This window comes from Myotis daubentonii, chromosome 4 (assembly GCF_963259705.1).
Source record: "Myotis daubentonii chromosome 4, mMyoDau2.1, whole genome shotgun sequence".
Lineage (NCBI taxonomy): Eukaryota > Metazoa > Chordata > Mammalia > Chiroptera > Vespertilionidae > Myotis > Myotis daubentonii.
Window position 1 is genome coordinate 39,381,404 of NC_081843.1, and position 20,414 is coordinate 39,401,817.

Sequence of the window (20,414 nt, forward strand, 5' to 3'; positions counted from 1 at the left end):
TCCAAGTAAAGGCTGAGGAGCTATTACAATTGTAAGATAGCCCACCAGTCAGCAAAGTGTTGCTGGGGGAAGAGAAGGGGGCGTTGTTTTTTACCTGCTCGGAAGTGTTCTTCAAGCGGATAAATTTCCCGTCAACATCTATCTCTTCAATACAGATGTTCCCGGTGGCTGAGGCGGAATGAGAGATGCTCACACTGCTGCTCGCCTCGGATTCTTCCACGTCCACTCTCTTCCGTTTCCCTCTAGTTGTGCGCACGCTGCGACTTGAGGATGCTCGTGAGACTGTCACGCGGGAAGAAGGGCTCGGCGAGAGCTTCAATCTACACAGGAAAACAATGCTCCGCTTACGAAACACACTTCCCCTCCTACCTTAGAAATGGATATCGAAACCCTGCAGGTGCACTTCTAGAGCAAAACACGACTGGCGATCTGTGAGACCAAGCCGGCGCACATCCTAACTAAGATGAACTTCTCTGCGCTAGGATCTCCACCATCATTTTTCTTTAGAGTAACAGTAACTTGAATGTTCTCCCCAGGAACTGAATATAACCATAATGCAGAAGGCTCGGGAAACGGGAGGAAATCGTCCCATCGACCATCACCCTACACAAACACTGTTATATTTACTGTACTTTTTAAAATCTTGTCATGCCTGCATTTTCTTTTTCACAAAATTATAATCACAAATGTATGCAATACTGAAATTGAATGGCTTTTTATTCTAAATCAGATGCTTTTCCATTGGAACTTTTTTTCTGAGAATAGGTGTTAAAAGGACTTATACACGAATCCTGATTTGAAAAATAAGTATAAAGTCTTTTTCAGCAAATCTGATATTTTACAACTTATTAAATTATCAAAACATTTTAAATTTCAAAGGAAAGACTTCATCCTGACACAGTTCAGCATTTATAATAATAATAATAGACTGCTTGAGCCCCAGTTTTTGTTGCTGAGATAGAAATATGTTTTATTACTATGAACATTTCAACACCTAGGTGTTAAAAGAAATGACAGAGAAAATATTTAAAGTTAGCCTTGTTTTAAAATATAACCGAATCCTCTTTACTCTTATTTAAATAAAAAGGGTGGGGCAAGAAGCAGGCTGCTCACCTCTCCTCTTCGCCTTCGAGGAGTTTCCTGTAAGCGCTGATCTCCATGTCCAGGGCTAACTTTACGTCGAGAAGTTGTTCATAATCGTTCAGCTGTTGCTGCATCTGGTCCCTTATTTCTGCCATCTCCCTCTCCTTGTCAGACAGCATGCGCCGTGAGTTGTCTCTTTCTTTAGCAAGCAAGTCCTCCAACTCTTGAATCCTCTCCAAACAGGCTCTAGACTGCAGATTCAAGGGAACACATTGACTTTCGAGGAACATTCCCACATTAGCACAGGCGGCTATTTTAAACCACGAACCATTGCCTGGGTTAGGAAGCAAATAGAACCCCAAGGAATGTCTAACATTAGAATGCAAGAGATTTTGATTTTAAGAATTTAAAAATCAAAATTCCTCCAATATAAAATGCAGCCCGCAGGAAATGACTTTAAAAAAAGATATAGCCATCAAATGTCATATACATATAATTTTTCTGTATTTGACCAAATAAAACAAAATTCTAAGCTATAGTTTTCATGAAAGTCACGTCCGGCTCCCCTACAACCTTTTTAGCTCAGAAGGATAAATCAACAAAAGTAAAGAGCTAAAAAGATAAGAAACTTATTGACAAAAGAAAACACAGGGGTGGGTATGTTTGAGAGTTGCTGGAACTATTGGGGAACTGTGCAGGGACTCTGGTTGTCCCTTTAGGGAATGTGTCCCTGTGGGACTGCTGTGCTCACCCAGCCCGCAAAGACTACACAACACAGTGTGCTCTGCAAAATATTACTGTAAATATAAAAACTTCACATTTGGTATTTTAAAAAATGAGAAATTATACATCCTATACCAGGAAGTTCATCCTAGAAACCTCGTGGCTCACTAGGTAATTATTCCTCTATATTTCTCCAAGACAGAATTCATCTCAGCAGCCTCAGAAAGTGACAAAGGCAATCAATTCAAAAAGACTGACGGACAGCTGAGGCCCTGGGAGTCCGGAGATAAAAGGAGCGCTACCCTGTGCAGGCACACTGCGCTCTACAAGGGGGATTTATTTCTCACAGGGGAGTGGGTAATAAATTGTGAAACTGCTTTATACGTATACTGGGTTTCAACAAGCAAGTAAACAGGATAGAAGAAACCAGGTTTCTTACTCTCAGAGAGAAAAATTACAGATAAGCGAGAAAGGGAGCCTAAAATGAACCCCGAGGTACAGGGTAGGAGTCAGAGACATCAGTATGAATTTGTATTTAGCTTAACACAAATACAAGTAGACAAATAAGTGTGCAAACACAGGTTAGCATACACTCATGGATGACCTAGCTCTGCCTGCAGGAGGGAGCCCGGTCTCGTGTGCATGACCCTTCTCCAGCAAGGAGAACCAGGGCTCCTGGGAGAAATGGCAGGCCTGAGGTGAGGGCAGGGAAGATACAAGATGAGCCTGCAGCACCTCAGAGCACCAAGAAGAAGTGCTCTAAAGTGGGGGGCATGGCAACCCACCCGAAGAACTCCTACTTCCCAAAGCTGGTAAAATAATGTAGTACTGGACCATAACCCAACGAATAAAATATCCATGAGTCCACCCTGATGTGAGCCAATACATGAATAAACAAATGCGCCAGTAAGGAAGAACTACACCTCTACTTCAGGGCTCCAGTTAATAAACGTAGACAGGCCACCTCAGGATGTGGGGCTGAATCCCTGCCCTTCACCCCGACAGCTGGAGGAGGAGTGTGGGCCGGGAAGAACGGCAATCCGGCCGTGCAGAAACCTGGCAAACCCCACTTTACCCAACTGTGAAGGCTGACGTCACCAGGGATGTCACGTGGATGTCACGTGGTCCCTGCTGTGATGCAACAAGAAGAGCACCTACACCGATTACCCAGGCTAATCAGTACCGGAGTCCATTCATTGTCTTCACTAGCTGAGTTTAGACAGAGACCCCCCAAAAAGCTAGTAGCCCTTGAAAGTCCTAGCAAAGGTCAGGGCTGTGCACCACCCAGTTAATCTAGGAACCACTCAGTTAATCTAGATAATGATAGCTGAAACAACCTCCCTACCTTTAACCATGTAAATTGCCTAAGGGTAATGTTATGACCTAATCTGTGTGTCATTGAAACCTCCTTACCCTAGGGCTACCCCAAACAAACCTCCTTACCCTAGGGCTACCCTAGACCAAATAAAAGGTTGGAGCAGCCTGAGCATCGGTGGAAGTCTTTCGGGACTTGCCCGCCTGGTCCCCCAATATTGCAAAATTATCTCGTGTCTTTTTCTCTCATTTGTTGTGCGGCTCCTCTTTCAGATACCGAACCCTGCTCCACGCAGAACGTGGAGGGAGTCATACTCGACAAATCAGGAGAAAAGCACCCGATAAACCCAGATCGGGGCACAGTCTACAGGGCGCCTGCTAGAGCTCCTCAATCTGTCATGGTCACAAGAACAAGGTAAGCCGGAGAAACTGTCCCAGGCCAGAGGAGACTGGGGAGAGGAGTCCCCTGGGGCAGAAAAATGACAGTACTAGAAGATGCGGTGACACCCAAACAGTCTGGAGTCTAGCTACTGTCAGGTCTTAGTTCTGACCATGAACAAAACGCTAACAATGGAGGCAACGGGGGGAGGGAGACGGGCGAACGGTCTGGACCATCTTTCCAACTTTTCGGTAAACCTAGAATTACGCCCCCCAAAAAAGTTGTTTCAAAAATAACCAATCAATCAATTAAATACAATTCAGAGCAGCATCTAACATTCCGTATCGGAAGCAGGCCTTCATCATAATAGTGATACCAAACATAATCCCTGCCTCTGAGAGCTTGCACTTAGATGCAGTTGCAAAAAAAATGCTATAAACTGAGAAATACATTTTTTTCCTCTCAGGTTTCTTATATGTTCTTTCCTCTAAAAGAAAAATATACATAAGTCCCAAAATGTCTCTCATCTTCGATGAATCTCTCCACCTTATTTCCATGTGGGAGGTAGACAGAACGGGCAACAAGGTGGCATCTAAAGGGGCTGATGAGACATACAGCAGCCGAGATTCAGGGAGAACCTCTGCGCCCCCTGAAACGCCCCTATGTGTTTGCCTTTGATGCTCCGGAGTTCCTTAGGAGAGAAAAATCAAAATGTAGGATAAAAAGGTCTTAAAGTTATTCTGAATCATTTTGTAGTTTAAATAGAAATATTTCAATTCTATTTTAAATAGCTGCACTGCATCTGTGAGGTAGTGAAATACACAGAACGGGACGTGAGAAGCAGGCCTAGACTCTCCCTCCCAATCCTGCTGTTCGCTGCTTAGGAGGCCCTGGGCACGCACTCCACCAGAATCCACGTCTGGAAAGTGAAGCGGCCTAATTATCTGTAAGAGCCCACCTCTAACTCTAAAATGTTATGACTGACCTCTAATGGTCTTGTTTTTTATTTTATTTTATAGTTTGTAACAATTTATTACACTAGTTTATTATGCTCTAGTTGCAATAGCAGTTTCCAGAGTCTGGGTGTAAGAAAAACAAAAATTAGACATGCTTTCAAAGTGCCTCTGGACACGCCTGCATACAAAGAGGCTCTGACCAACAAATTAATTTGGCCAAAGTAGGAAGTCTAGATAGAAATGAGAGAAATGCTGTAAGCAGTATGTAAAATTCCTAATTCCAGAACATAAAATACTGCTAACATGTAGTATTTAAAAATATTTTCTAAAGTCAGCATTTTAAAGGCTAGGTCCATTTTAAATAAAATTTAAGAAGTACTTCACTAACATGAGTCATAACTGAAAGGGAATTCTGTGGCCTAAGAAACAGCATGATGAAACTGATATGACGCAACAATAATACTATTAAGGTGTACGCCAGGAAAATATTGAGAGATGGCATTTTCCTTTTTGATGATCTTTCTAAGGCTAAAATTTATCAATGAATGGAGATGTTCCTCAAGGTATATTATTTATCATAAAATCTGATACCAGTAATGAACAGGGGAAAGGATCACCCCTCCCCGCCCACTAACAGAGAAATGTAAAACTATTCTGCTTGAAGGATGTGCTCCTCTCCTATTCCCTGAGGAGCTAGCTCCAAAAATCCTCTGGGCCCTGCCTAACATCAGTTAAAATCTACTAAACTGAAGTTAACAAAAAAACTTGCAAGGATGGGCACATAACTGAGGGCACAGTCAAGTGGATTAAACAGCAGCCAAAAACATGAATAATAAAAGCTAGGGAAATGTAAAATTGAAGGAGAAGGGACAACTGGAATATAATTTATTAAATGGAGAAAAAGTAGTAAATGTCAAGTCAGAGTAAGAACAAAGAGGCCTGTTTTTGGAAAGGTACCTGTTAAGATGCTGTAACGGAAAAAAGAGTATTAAATTCCTAAAAGAAAATCTTTGAAGAGATTGAGATCTAAAGTGAAGAACTGGACATACTTTTCAAAAAGAAAGAAAAAAGAAAGAAATGAAAAAAGAAAAAGCCCGGCCAGTGTAGCTCAGTGGTTAAGCGTCGACCCATGAACCAGGAGGTCACTGGTTCAGTTCCCATCAGTGCACATGCCTGGGTTGTAGGCTCGATCTCCAGTAGGGGGCGTGCGTGCAGGAGGCAACCAATCGATGATGTTTCTCTCTCATCCTTGATGCTTCTATCTCTCTATCCTTTTCCCTTCCTCTCTCTCTAAAAATCAATAAAAACATTTAAAAACAAACAAACTAGAAACTAGGAAAGAAACCCACTGATCAGTCTGCAGTCTCTGGACGAGTTGTTAAACTCACACAGGTCTGTGGTCGGGCTGAGCGAACTCAAAGGTCCTTCCAGCCTTACTGTTCCATGAAAACTTCAAAATACTACCAGGACAAAACAAGTCTAAAATAACTTTTATATTTATGGTGTCAGTAAAAAAGTTCACATATAAGCACTATAAAAGCTTCAATTTTAATTTTTTTGCATTACCTTATTTTATGTAAGTCACTGTCTGCTTTGTTTTCTAAATTCCTGCAATAAATGTTATCAGTTTTATAATCAAGATTTTACTAAAATAAAAGAAAAAGTAAAGAAAAGTTTAATCAAGAATAAGATAAAGTTTAATCTGATATGGAAAGTTTAAAACAAAATGTCCTCCCTTAAGGAAAACAGAAGCTGAGGTTACTTTCCAAGTAAGTAAGGTGAGCAGCAGATTAATCTACTAATCTATAATAATAGAAGCATAATATGCTAATTAGACCGGTTAGCTGAACGACCTTCCAGACGAAGCCAGGGCTGCAAGGGCAAAGGCAAGCCTCAATGGCTTCGAGGGCCAAGCCCCTTGCACTTATTTCATGCATCGGGCCTCTAGTTTAGGAATAACGGTCCTGCTCAGAGGATGTTTAGCAATGCAAAATGAAAAAACCTGGGCGGCACTGTGAACGCAGGCAAACTCCACCCTCTCTGAAAAGTGGCACCAGGCAGAGCAAAGGCAGGGGGACTACCCTGGTGGAGGTGGCTTCAAGTTCATCTTCAGTTCCTCTCCGGGGAAGATGCGGACTTACCTCTTTCTGTAGATTAGAAAGCTGAGACGAAAGGCTCTCGATTCTCATACGACTTTCCATCAGCTCTTCCCTGGCACTGTTGACAGAAGACGTGTTCATCTCTGACGAGAGCCTGGCATTCTCGAGCTAAAAGAAGAAGCAAGCGATAGTCAGCCTTATCTATGTGAAATGGAACAAACCAATGAGGAAGCATGATTCATCTCAAGGCATTTCATTTCAAACCTCAGCCCTGCTGGTAACTGGTTGATGAAACAGGAAGAGCATCATGAAGTTGGCTGACACAGGAAAAGTTACCGTAAGTGTGTCAATGTATGAGCGTTAACAATGCTCACATACCTGGGTCTTTGCCCAATGTGTATTACTCCAATATTTTGTCCATTATAACTCTAATGTCTCAGATAATACTGCTAAAAGGAGACTGGGCAGTAGCAATTTAACCATGGTAAGAAAACAAACATTGCATATCTCTAACCCACCAAATAATACAGAATTTAAAGAAAATAGGCAGAAAGCACTAATTGATAAATTACTTGAAACCAGATAGAAACACTTCCTTTCAGAAGCAAAAAAAACAAACAAACAGCTCCTCAGGTAATTCAATATCCTATTCCTCCAAATGCCCATAATATTGATTCTGCATGTGCTCAGCACGCTTTTATGTACGCCCCCTCTCCCCTGGCTCCCTTTGAGGCCGAAGTCTATGTGACGGACAATCCTTACTTTGGCTCCTCCACTGCCCTGCACAATGCCTCGCACTGAACGAGTATTGGGCAATTGAATATGGGGTTTAAAGGACCTCTCCCTTCCACCAACCAACTGCTGCATCATAAAATGGACTGAAAGCACATGAACAGTGTAAGGCCATGCAATAGAAATTATTTTTCAATACCTCTATGACCCTAATTTTCTAAATCTTCACTAATAATTCTTTCTAATCAAAACATGTAACATTTACCACATTGGGGTAAAATCATTTCCTAGGAAAGCTTGTACTCGTAGATGATTTGATGGATTTTTGCATGGTCTGCTAATACAAAAATTTTATAATATTTTTTCGATTAATAATAGTGGCAGAGGAAGAAATATCAGACTTTCCATTTGGCCTTTGTTCAAAAAAGCCCCAAATATGTGTACACTGATGCCATGGCGGTCAGAACTAGATGCAGCCCAGCGCTGGTTTACAATTGTATGGATGCGCAGGACGGCGTGATTAGCACTTGTTATTGAAAGAAAACTGTTTTCAGGTGGCTTGGGTTTTCTACTATGACATGACATGACTGATCAGTGGAACAAAAAGATAAACCCTCATCTCAGATAAAATTAGAATAATCCTACTTTCTTTTAATAATTTCTAGTAACATTTATTTAGCATGCGGTGAAGGCCAGGGGGTAGTGGGTAGGGGAGAAGGAGGGTCACTGGGGGAAAAAGAGAGACATCTGTAATACTTTCAACAACAAAAATAAATTAAAAAAAAAGAAAAGAAAACTAGAACAGAGCAAACATCATCAGGTGACTGAGGTCATGGCTCAGAGCTTGAACCTGCCCTCTGAAGCGCCTCTTACTTTGGCGTGGTAAGTCTGCTCCAGCTCCTCCTTGTACATCTTGACCTGGGCATCGTGCTGTTCGCGCATCTCGTGCAGGGCTTGAGCCAGCTTGTACTCATACTCAATCTGACGCCCGGAATCCACCTCTACCAAGCGAGTTTCATGCTTCCTTCTGGTCTCATTAATCTCCTGTCGGGGGAGGGGAGAGTGATATAAAACCAAGTTGCTCACCATGGCTGCATTGGTACAAGTGTGAGTGGCATCAGAGGCACCTGAAGTTTAGGCACCCACCCTCGCATCGGTCCTAGTGGGCATGTGAGTATAGCTTTTTGCCTTCATTTTCAAATGAGACGATTTCAAGGATGAAACTAATAACAGAAATGGCAGCACTCAAGCCCTGAGAATTCTGTTTCTTTTCAGTAGCACAGCTATGAAAGGCCTGGGAGACATACTAAAGTACCATGCAATCATGCAAAACTATGTACACCTAATAGTAATCGTTTTTCTAAAATGTCATATTGATGATCCTAAGGACACCTCTGAGAAACTTCAACTAGAAGATTTGTACACAATAAAACTCTTTTCTTAGACATACTAAGATGCAACAATGGGCAGAGCAAGCTAATTTACATGAGTTATTGTAAGAGCTGCTGCTGAGGTATCAATACCAATTGATACAGAACCTTAACAATTAGCACTTTACTATCTTGAGTGCTTATGACAATTCACTGTTAAAGAATAGAATGTAGGCATAATCCTTTGCTCTATGTTTTAAGCAACTGTCCAAAACTAGAATGTCTAGAAACACAAGCCCGAGAGTCAAGTTTCCATTCCAGCTTCGAGCTCTGAAAATACAATAGATCGTTCTTTAATGACAATAATTAAAGCGGCCACAAGAGGGGGATATAACCCATTGAAGTTCTTGTTCCCGTATCACCTTACTGCAAGTATTTTCGTATGCCTTTCCTCATCTTTCTTTTAACACTTCTTTGCAGAGGAAAATGCATTGGACAGAACCAGAAAACCAGGTTCAAATTCTAGTTCTGCTATTAACCCCACAGGGCTCACATCTATTTAATGAAGTGAAAGCATGCAAATGAAAGGTTTAGTTCAGCAAATGTTGAAACGTACTAATAATTTTGCCCTTTGCCTCCCTACCTCCTCTTTCTGGTTTTCTCCTTCCATTCTTGCCCCTTTAACTGTTCCTAATAAGGAGCTTAGGTATACTTATGGAATAGAATTATATCTTCCATGTAAAAAAAAAAAAAAGGAATATTTTAAATTCATTCTCAAATAAGGCAAAAACTAACAAGACGTTCCCCAACGGTGTAGATTACAAAGCTGAGATGAAAGGAGTCCACGCACAGCTTCAGAATAAGTAGTGGTAAATTACAAACAATTTTAACAAAACAAAACAAAAATGTCGTCAACTTAATATAAAAATATCTCCATTTATAAAGCAAAACTGTCGTTAACAAGTATATGGTAGCATTCACTAGTTTACAAGGAGCTTTCACACACAACATTCCATTTTGATCTTCTCCACTCCTTGAAGAAAAAAACAGCAAGTATTGGTATTTCATTTTTAAATTAAAAAACAATTCAAGAGTTGCCCAAAGTCAGAATGCTTGGGAGAGCACTTAAATCCCAACAATACTTATTTTAATACTCTATCATTATAAAAATGGTCATATCTCCAATATTTTTCTACAATAAAAAAAAATTAACTTATACAATAAATTCCTATTTTCAAATCATTGTTAATTATTGTTTTCAGAATTATATTACTTCTAAAAACATTTCACTATTTTACTGCATGTTTGCCCTGGGTTCATGCCAACCCCCTTCCATTTAGAGGAAATATACATTCCCCTTTCTCCACTTTTATTACTTCTTTTTTCGCAACACTTGCTGCCTTCAACCCCCAAGGTTTGACCACAGAAGGTAAGGCTTGTAAATGATACCTTAAAATATACACATATAGCTATAAATGCTATGGGTACCAGCCTTCCAGAAGGCCCCCAATGGTTGGTAGTCACGCCCTGTGTCATGGTTGGCGTGTGAGATGGAGAGTGAAGATATATCACTTCTGGGAGTAGCTTCCAGAAGATAATGAGGCCTCTGTCTTGCTCTTACTCGCTCCCTACTCTTGGGAGAAGGCACAGCGTGAGCAGCCCTCTGGAGAAGCCCTCGTTGAACTCACAGCTCCTGCCAACAGCCTGTGAATGAGCTGGGAAGCAGTTCCTCCAGCCCAGGAAAGCCTGACTGTAACCTCATGAGAGAGCCTGAAGCATAACCACCCAGTGAGACAGCTCTCAGAATCCCGACCTCCAGAAACTGTGAAATAATAAAGGCCTGTGGTTTTAAGCTGCTAAATTTTGGAGTAATCTGTGAGGCAGTAATACAAATGCTTAAACAGTAATTAACTGCTGTGACTAAGCCTTTATAAATCAGATGAAGGAAAATCATACCTGTGTTCTCATATGCAGCCTTTTAGCAGCAGTGCCTTGAAAAGTTTACCTACAAAATTTCTCCCATTATTTACATATAAAGTTGTAACAAAGCCTTTTGGGATCCCTCCATTCCTTGAAGAAGGAAAAATTATACACAGTTACCTCCTCATACATGCTTTTACGGAACTCCAGGTCCTCAGTCAGGCTCTGACAGCGATTCTCCAAGTCCACTTTAAGCAGAGTTTCATCAGCTAACTGTTTTTTGGCAGCAGTCAAGGAGACTTCCAACTAACATCAGGAAAAAGAATTGATGGGCATTATACAGCAACCATACAGTAATAAACTTAATTGCTATCGATGGATCGAATCCAATCAAGTACTGCAACCTCTCTGTATTTCCAAGTGTACGAGAGTCCCTCCTGGTAACCTTTATCCTTAACTGTGTGTTCAGCTGCTGTCCCACCCACAGAGTGCCACGCCAGACACCTCTCAAATCTGGTAACTGGCAACAGGGAATGAACAGAGACTTCTGACTTACATTTCAAAACTCAAGCCAAAGATTTAGCTACCACTTTCATCTTTTCCTGTCTGCAGCGCACCGTATGACACCTTCTCTTGTCCTACCTCACATTTTGTTACGATAATGAAATAGGCTTTGAGAGCGAGAAGCAGAAGGAGCATGATCAAGACACAATGACTGCTTTGAACATTAGCTACCTTGAGGCCATCAGATAAGCCATAAAATAATCAAAAATCAATCAACCAAGGCAATTACTCTGCCGAATATGGTTCAAGAGGAGTGGTTACTGACCTGGCCGATCTGATCCTTCAGGTCCTCCAATTCTACCTCTAAACTTTTCTTGTCACCAAGTGCAGTAGCCAGAGCCGCATCTTTAGAATTCAGTGCTGCTTCATATTCTCGGAGCTTCATCTGGGCTCCATTAAGATCAGATTCTTTCTTAGCGTAACTGCAAGACAAGTGAAGAAGGGCAAGACATCAAATTCTACCCCTAACTGAGGCCTTCTCCCGCCCTGCTTAGGGGGAAAGGAAAGAGGCAGTTTATCTAAAAGCTGCTATAACCTGCTAAAATCAGAGGAGCAATTCAGGAGCATTGTTTCTCAAGTTTTGGGTGGATAACAGCTTTTCCCGTTGAGGAATTTCCCTAACAGAAGTCCACAGGGACCAATGCACCAGAATCCTGGTTATCTCTGAGGAAGAACACATGTGCTCCTTGTTCCTTAACAGGAATTACATGTTTCTGTAAGAAGACTCTTTTTTTACATATATTTCTTAATCTATTAGTCAAATCACAACTCAGTTCTTCTTGTATAAAGATGCAGTGAGGGGAAGGAATCAAAATAAAACAAAAACGGGAATTTCTTCTAACTTCTTATCGGCTATCGGATCTTACACCATTGCCGTCAAACACACAGAGGGGCCTGCAGCCTGGAGGCAACGTCAATCGTGGTTCTGGGTTCTATTCCTACAGTCTTACCTCTAAGTTCCCCAACTGCACCTTTCAGTTTTTCATTGTTAAAATATTGTGTGGATTCCACCCAATGCTGTGATGGTAAATGTTTAATAACCAACTCTGATGTGGTGGTGGGGCGTCAGCATGTACTAGGATGAGACATATATGCAGGCATGTACATATGATTCTCAGACATTTTTGGAAAAATAAATATTACTTTTAATATAATGAATATTATAAACCAAGATGAATAGGAGCTATAAATCAAGATATAAAATGAGATTAAACAAGTGAAAATAAAGTTATTATAAAAAGCAATTTTGTAACTTGGTATCATATAGAAACTCCATTGATATAAGAACTAACTGACCCCAAGCTTGCAAGCACTTTCCATTCCTTACATAGGAGGTGATTTTTACGACTTCCCTAACTATAAATTAGGGTCTCTCCGATATTCTGAAGAAAAATTAATTATTTCAGCTTATATTATTAACTACCAAAAAAAAAAATAGGTCTAAATTGAGGTTTCTTTTTCTTTTAAATATCACTTTTTACTAACTGGAGTTCTATATTATAAAATTAAGGTTCTACTGGATATATTTTGTCAAATAATTACCTCTTAAAGAAAAGTATATTTTTATCCAAATAATTCTATTATTAATTAGAAATTAATATAAAAAAATCTCAATATCTGCTCTTAATTAAAACTGTATTTGTAGATTATTTATACTACTAATGTTTGAGTGGGCTAAAAGAAAAGTTTAATAACTAATAGAAATTTTTAAAATCTGTAATATTAAAATAAAGTGCACATATCTGTCCAAAGGATAAGCAAATATAAAAAGATTTAATAGTATTCATGTCTTACCCATTTTGGTATCATAAAACAACTATATTCATAAAATCTCAGCAGTCATATCAGATTTTGCTTAAATCCTTTATTTTAAAAAAACCCACAAGATGGCAACCTTTCACTGAAGATTTGTGAAAAAAAAAATCAAATATTTTTTTTAATCCCATGTAGTCATCCTATCTAATAATAGACAAACATGGTAATTAACCATAACTTCGCTACCCTTCCCACTGGCTAATCAGGGTGATATGCAAATTAACTGCCAAACAAGATGGCGGCCGGCAGCCAGGCAGCTGAAATGAACAGGAGGCTTGCTTGCTCCAGTGATGGAGGAAGCCAAGGTTCCCCGCCTGCCACTGCCGGTCTCTGAGCTGCAGTCTAAGAAACATTGTTGCAATTATAGAAGCTAAACAAGCTCCAGAAACCTGCTTTCAGCCAGCTTCGGCCTCAGAGCTTAGAGCAGCAATGATAGCAACAATGTTTCAATTATAGAACCCAAACAAACCAAGATACCTGCTTTCAGCAGCCAACGTCTCAGAGCTGGAGCCGAGCCTCAGACCTAAAGCCAGCTCTCAGCTCCAGTGACAGCCATAGAAGGTAAATAAATCCCAGGATAAAAATTAAAAAAACAAACAAACAGAAAAAAAGGAGAGGTTGGGAGCTTCAGTCACCCACCAGCCTGAAAACGGCCCTCAGCCCCTCAGACTGGCCAGGGACCCCAGTGGGGACCTCCACCCTGAAGGGGGTGTGACCAGCTGCAAACAGCCACCATCCCCTCACCCAGGCTGGCCAGGCACCCAAGCAGGACCCCCACCCTGATCTGGGACACCCTTCAGGGCAAACCAGCCGGCCCCCACCTGTGCACCAGGCTTCTATCCTATATAGTAAAAGGGTAATATGCCTCCCAGCACCGGATCAGCGGAGCCGCAAGGCCTCCCGGCACCGGGATCAGCGGAGCAGTAAGGCCTCCCAGCACTGGGATCAGCGGAGCCACGAGGTCTCCTGGCCTCTGGAGCAGCGTGACAGGGGGCAGCGCCCAAACCCCCTGACCACCCTGCGGCTCTGTGTGTGACAGTGCGCGGGGCCACAACCTCCCTATCTGCCCTGCTCTGTTCGTGACAGGGGAAGGTGCCCCAACCCCCTGATTGGCCCTGCTCTGTGGGTGACAGGGGGCGGCACCCCAACCCCGATCCACCCTGCTCTGTGTGTGACAGGGGGCAGTGTCCCAAGTCCCTGATCCGCCCTGCTCTGTGCATGACAGGGGGAAGCACCTCAACTCCCCAATCGGCCCTGCTCTGAGCCCGACCAGGGGCTGCACCTAGGGATTGGGCCTGCCCTCTGCCACCCGGGATCGGGCCTAAGCCAGCAGGTCGTTATCTCCCAAGGGGTCCCAGACTGTGAGAGGGCACAAGTGGGGCTAAGGGATACCCCTTCCCCCCCCCTGCCCCCGGGCCAGTGCACAAATTTTTGTGCACCGGGCCTCTAGTTAATTTATAACAAAAAAGAATGCTTCATTGCAACAATTGGTCCTACCTGGGAACTCCACAGAACAGAATCAATGCTTGTGGAGGAGCTATTATTTTATTCTACTCTATAAATGACCAGAGCTGGGCAGGAATACATATTAGAATGCATATGATTTTTTAAAAATTTTATGTATTCCACAATATTTACAAAAGCTACTGGCTCAAATTACTTAACAATTACAAAACACTCTACTGCACCACTGTCTAATATTTATTTATTTATTTATTTATTTAATATATTTTATTGATTTTTTACAGAGAGGAAGGGAGAGAGATAGAGAGTTAGAAACATCGATGAGAAACATCGATCAGCTGCCTCCTGCACATCTCCCACTGGGGATGTGCCGGCAACCCAGGTACATGCCCTTGACCGGAATCGAACCCGGGACCCTTGAGTCCGCAGGCCGATGCTCTATCCGCTGAGCCAAACCGGTTTCGGTCCAGTATTTAAATCTCATATCATAATGTGGTACTTTGCAATGGCAGGGGAGTGAACCTGTGCTTCCCAGAAACCAAATAGCCCACCAAGGATACTGGACACACACAAACACAACGACACATAATATCACTCCAACTTCATGGGCTACTTACTGTATGTTCTGTGTGTCTTACTTCATTGATTTAATGGTTCCAGACCCAGAATGGCCAGGCACCCGTGCACCAGAATGCTAAACCACAAGAGAAAGATACTGCGCAGCACCTTGTGGAGAACAGGAAATACGAGAAGCCAAAACAATGAAGAGAGTGCACCTAATGACTAGAGTACACTGGCTTCTTCCACAAAAATAATGACCAGCTATGACAAGGAGTGGACTAAAGGGGATGAGTAGGATATGCTATTGATGTGTGATACCTCGAGCCACCTGAGGTACCAGCTGAAATGTGGTGTCAAGTTCTTAGTTACTTATACCGCTGTTATTTTGTAAAAATATACATTGTTCCACTACAGATTCTTTCCTAAAGCTGTAACTCTGACATTACTGAACATATTAGGAAGATACAAATCAGAATTAGAAGTGTGCTTAAAATTGCAAATGAAAGCTAACCTTATATGCCCTGGCTCAAGGGGAAAGAGGAGGAGAGTTGGATACTACGGCTGCACATTTATTCTTGCACATTTATGTTACACTTATCATACAAGGCTGTACTTAGCTACCTCAGGACACTGAGAACTCTTTGAGGGTTCTACATAGACAATGTATAAATAATGACTGTTTTGGTCATTGTTAAAGAAACTCCCCAAGCCCTAACCGGTTTGGCTCAGTGGATAGAGCGTCGGCCTGCAGACTCAAGGGTCCCAGGTTCGATTCCGGTCAGGGGCATGTACCTTGGTTGTGGGCACATCCCCAGTAGGAGGTGTGCAGGAGGCAGCTGATCGATGTTTCTCTCCCATCAATGTTTCTAACTCTCTATCCCTCTCCCTTCCTCTCTGTAAAAAATCAATAAAATATATATTTTTTTAAAAAAAGAAACTCCCCAAATACTCTCCCCAAAAACCCATTCTGCCTTTTTTTTTTAAAATGTATTTTATTGATTTTTTACAGAGAGGAAGGGAGAGGGATAGAGAGTTAGAAACATCGATGGGAGAGAAACATCGATCAGCTGCCTCTTGCACACCTCCTACTGGGGATGTGCCCACAACCAAGGTACATGCCCTTGGACGGAATCAAACCTGGAACCTTTCAGTCCTCAGGCCGATGCTCTATCCACTGAGCCAAACCGGTTAGGGCCATTCTGCCTTTTTTATGCTATGTAAAATATCATGTATTTTCCTAAAGATGCATTCCTAGATGTCCTCCCTATCGTCTGCCAATTTCCGAGGTTAGATGGATAATGAAAAAATTCCTAAGATTACACCTGATCAGAAGCCGTGAGTCAGTGAGTTTTATGGGCCACATAAGCTGCCAAAATACCAAGGCCCTGTAGCAAGTTAACGTGTTGAACATAATCTTGTCAGTTTTCTAACTGCATTATTATTTTTCATTCATTCAAAGTGCTGCAGGAAGTCCTGCCCTAACTGTCAGTACGTAATCTAAGTGCAGAAACTTGCAGAACTGACATCCTAACCCACACACAGGAACTGGCTGCAGCTCTCACCTAAGCAGGGGAACAACTGACAATGCCCAGGAACAGAGAGCAACTTAGACAGCAATCCAGGGGCCGGTGGGCATTCCTCTTTGACTATATTTCATAACTGGATTTGTTCAGTGTGACTGACCTGCCTAAGGTATTCCTACCTCCAGATAAGGAGATCTTTCTGCGTTTTCATCTAAATTCAACATGTGCCTCTAACACTAAAAATATGCACACCGATTATAAGTCAAAAAACATACCCATTTACTGTAGATGTTTACAGAAGAACCAATATTCCAACTGCAGACAGGGAGAGAGTTTTATAAAGTGTAGTTGACCATGGAAAAAATATCCTTGGGTGAGGATTAACAAAAATAAATAGAAGAAAAAAATGTAGTTGATACTCTATCCTAATTAAGAATGCCCTCCCAGCCCTAACCTGTTTGGCTCAGTGGATAGAGCGTGGGCCTGCAGACTGAAGGGTCCCAGGTTCGATTCCGGTCAAGGGCATGTACCTTGGTTGCAGGCACATCCCCAGTGGGGAGTGTGCAGGAGGCAGCTGGTCGATGTTTCTCTCTCATCGATGTTTCTAACTCTCTATCCCTATCCCTTCTTCTCTGTAAAATAATCAATAAAATATAAAAAAAAAAAAAGAATGCCCTCCCAACCCTAGCTGGTTTGGCTCAGTGAATAGAGTACTGGCCTGCGAACTGAAGGGTCCCAGGTTCGATTCCGGTCAAGGGCACATGTCCTAGGGTTGTGGGCTCAATCCCCAGTTGGGGGTGTGCAGGAGGCAGCTGATCAATGATTCTCTCTCATCATTGATGTTTCTATCTATTTCTCCCTCTCCCTTCACTCTGAAATCAATAAAAATATATTTAAAAAAAAAAAAAAAAAAGAATGCCCTCCCAGGCCCGGCCAGCTGGGCTCAGTGGTTGAGCATTGACCTATGAACCAGGAGGTCACGGTTCAATTCTCAGTCAGGGCACATACCCAGGTTTGTGGGCTCAATCCCCTGTGGGGGTCATGCAGGAGGCAGCCGATCAATGTTTCTCTCTTATTAATGTTTCTGTCTCTCTATCCCTCTCCCTTCCTCTATGAAATCAATAAAAATATTTTAAAAACAAAACAAAAACCCCAGAGTTACATTAAGCAATTCCACTTAAGAGACTTAAATTATAAATGATCTCTTAGTTGGCGGAATAATAACATACCTAGAAAGAGCTATATAAAGTTAGTTTCTGGCTATTAATTGCATTTCCAAAAAATTTGACAAAGATTATGATACTGCATATATAAAAAAGTGGACAGGGCGATTATTTGTATTTAATAAATGCTTGCTCAATGAGTATAATCTGTTGAAGATATCGGTGCTTATGGAAAAATCCATCCAAGGTATAATATTGAGGTGACAGACTTAATCCTATAGCCTTTTAAAAAGCTATACATTCTAAATTTGAGGGATTTAAAAACCAGACTTAGCAGAAACAGTTCTATTAAAATTGTCATTTTTAATCATATCCACAAAGTTTTTTTTTTAAATCAATTTTAGAGAGAGGAAGGGAGAGAGAGTAACATCGATGTGATTGGTTGCTTTCTGTATGCACTGCCTGGGCATCAAACTCACCACCTGGGATTTTGCCCTGACCGGGAATAGAGCCCATCACCCTATGGTGAACAGGACATGGCTCGAACCAGCTGAGCTGTAGCAGCCAGAGTGCGAACAAGGATTTTTAAATCCCTCAAAACAGACCAACTCTGTATGGAGAACCAGGCCAATTAGACCGGCTGTTTGAGCTCTTGGCTTTAATTTACCTTACGGTTCTTCTGAACAGCTGTCTCATGGCAGCTGAACACCACTCAACACTAGTTGGTTATTCCAGTGCAGTGATGGTGAACCTTTTGAGCTCGGCGTGTCAGCATTTTGAAAAACCCTAACTTAACTCTGGTGCCGTATCACATATAGAAATTTTTTGATATTTGCAACCATAGTAAAACAAAGATTTATATTTTTGATATTTATTTTATATACTTAAATGCCATTTAACAAAGAAAAAATCAACCAAAAACATGAGCTCGCGTGTCATCTCTGACACGCGTGTCATAGGTTCGCCATCACTGGCCTAAACTGTCTCTCCAATCCAGCCTCTCTCCAGAGCTCAAGAGAAGAACTCCAAATTGCCACTGACATCTCCACCTGGAAGTCCAACAAACAGCACTAACACCACTAACCCTGAGTAGGGTCCCCCAACCTGCTCCTTCCCCATCCGTCTCTGTTAAGAGCAACACTATCTCCCCAGCCACCTAGTCATAGAAATAATCACCTTAGACTTTATTCTTCCTAAACCGACAAGTCTACTTTCTGTCCTTTCCCACTGCCTGCCTCAGTTCAGGAGTCATCTTATTACTCCCCAAGTGTCCTTACTAGTGTTTTTACCTTTACTCTTATTTCCCTGCACAGAATACCCAGACTGATGTCACTCTTATGTCACCTAAAATTCTTGAGAAACCGTATTACCTAAAAGCCAACCATCTATATAAACACCATATATATAAATATGTATCTATATCCAGATAGATAGATAGATAGATATAGATAGATAGATAGATAGATAGATAGATAGATAGATAGATGATAGATAGATAGATAGATAGATAGATAGATAGATAGATAGATAGATGATATATATATATGGCTCTAGTTCAATTTGCCATCCAGGACAACACCCTCTCCCAATGTTTTCCTTTAGATGTCAACTCCTACTTACCACCCAACACTCAGCTCAGACATCACTACCTCCCCAATTCCCCTGAGATGTCTTTGAAACCTTTGCAAAGCTCCTAGCTGGCCTTGGGTGGTAGTCTCTGTGTCCCCACAGCACTATGTGGTTACTGCTAAGCACTTATTACACTGTATTAGTGTATCACATTTAAAGTATCACAATACTGTAGTATTTGTTGTCTACCTTCTACACTAGACTGGAAGCAACTTGATAACAGGGACTGAGCGTCCCAGCCCTCGATCCCCAGCATCTGCTCAAGGCCTGGCACATAGTGCCTGTTTCACAAATGTGTGCTTAATATAAATGAAAAGAACATTCCTATCGTTACTATTAAAGATTTAGGTAGAGATTTTAATTTCTTTTAAAATTGTTAAAGCACAGAGTAAAGCAGGAGAGTAGCTTTTTAAGAAGGAAGGGAAGAAAGGTCTCTCAGTAATTCATCCTCACCCTTTCCCAATTAGCAAACAAAGCCCTGAGTTAGTTGAAACCATGGCTTCCATTACTACTCTCTCCTGACATCCAAAATTACGATCCTAGGAGCTATGAACTATCAAATTCTCACACACACACACACACACACACACACAGCCAGTACCATTTCCAAAAGTCGTCGCCAAACGGACCTGAAAAGTAACAATCTATGTAAGACAAGTCCCAAGAACAGAGCCTGCTTCATGAAAGCTGGTAATCGGAATAATACCTGCAAAACAGCACTGATGTAAGGATTAAATGAGGCAATACTGGTAAAAACCTTATCACAATGCTAGAAGACTGAACTAGAATCTATTTTAACTTCACCATTTATCTATCTGCTAAGTAATCCTATGCAAAAGACTTGACTTTAAGCCTCAAGTTTCCTCACTTACCACCAGGGTTATCGTAAGGTTTAAAAGAGTGTTTATAAAGCATCTATCATTGTACCTAGCACAATAAGCACAAAATAAATGTTGGCTCTTGTCCTGCATCTTACACAAGTATTTTAATCTTTCTAGGTTTCAATTTATATATTTACAAATGAATTGTTTAGATCAGATGATACAAGACCCAACAGTACTAGTAAAAGTGCTGTAATTCTATGATCAATAAACCCAAAAGCACTGACGGCCAAAAATT

At 41.5% G+C, this 20,414-nt stretch overlaps 1 protein-coding gene across 1 annotated transcript in view; it reads right to left on the reverse strand.

Moving 5' to 3' along the window:
• LMNB1 (lamin B1) overlaps positions 1 to 20,414 on the reverse strand; it is a 39,124-nt gene that overhangs the window by 11,396 nt on the left and 7,314 nt on the right. The window contains exons 2-7 of the mRNA XM_059693733.1: positions 11,406 to 11,562; positions 10,757 to 10,882; positions 8,160 to 8,330; positions 6,597 to 6,722; positions 1,114 to 1,334; positions 95 to 320 (exon numbers count right to left, since the gene is read on the reverse strand). Of these exons, the coding sequence (XP_059549716.1) occupies positions 95 to 320; positions 1,114 to 1,334; positions 6,597 to 6,722; positions 8,160 to 8,330; positions 10,757 to 10,882; positions 11,406 to 11,562 (1,027 nt within the window). The remainder of the gene's footprint in view (positions 1 to 94; positions 321 to 1,113; positions 1,335 to 6,596; positions 6,723 to 8,159; positions 8,331 to 10,756; positions 10,883 to 11,405; positions 11,563 to 20,414) is intronic.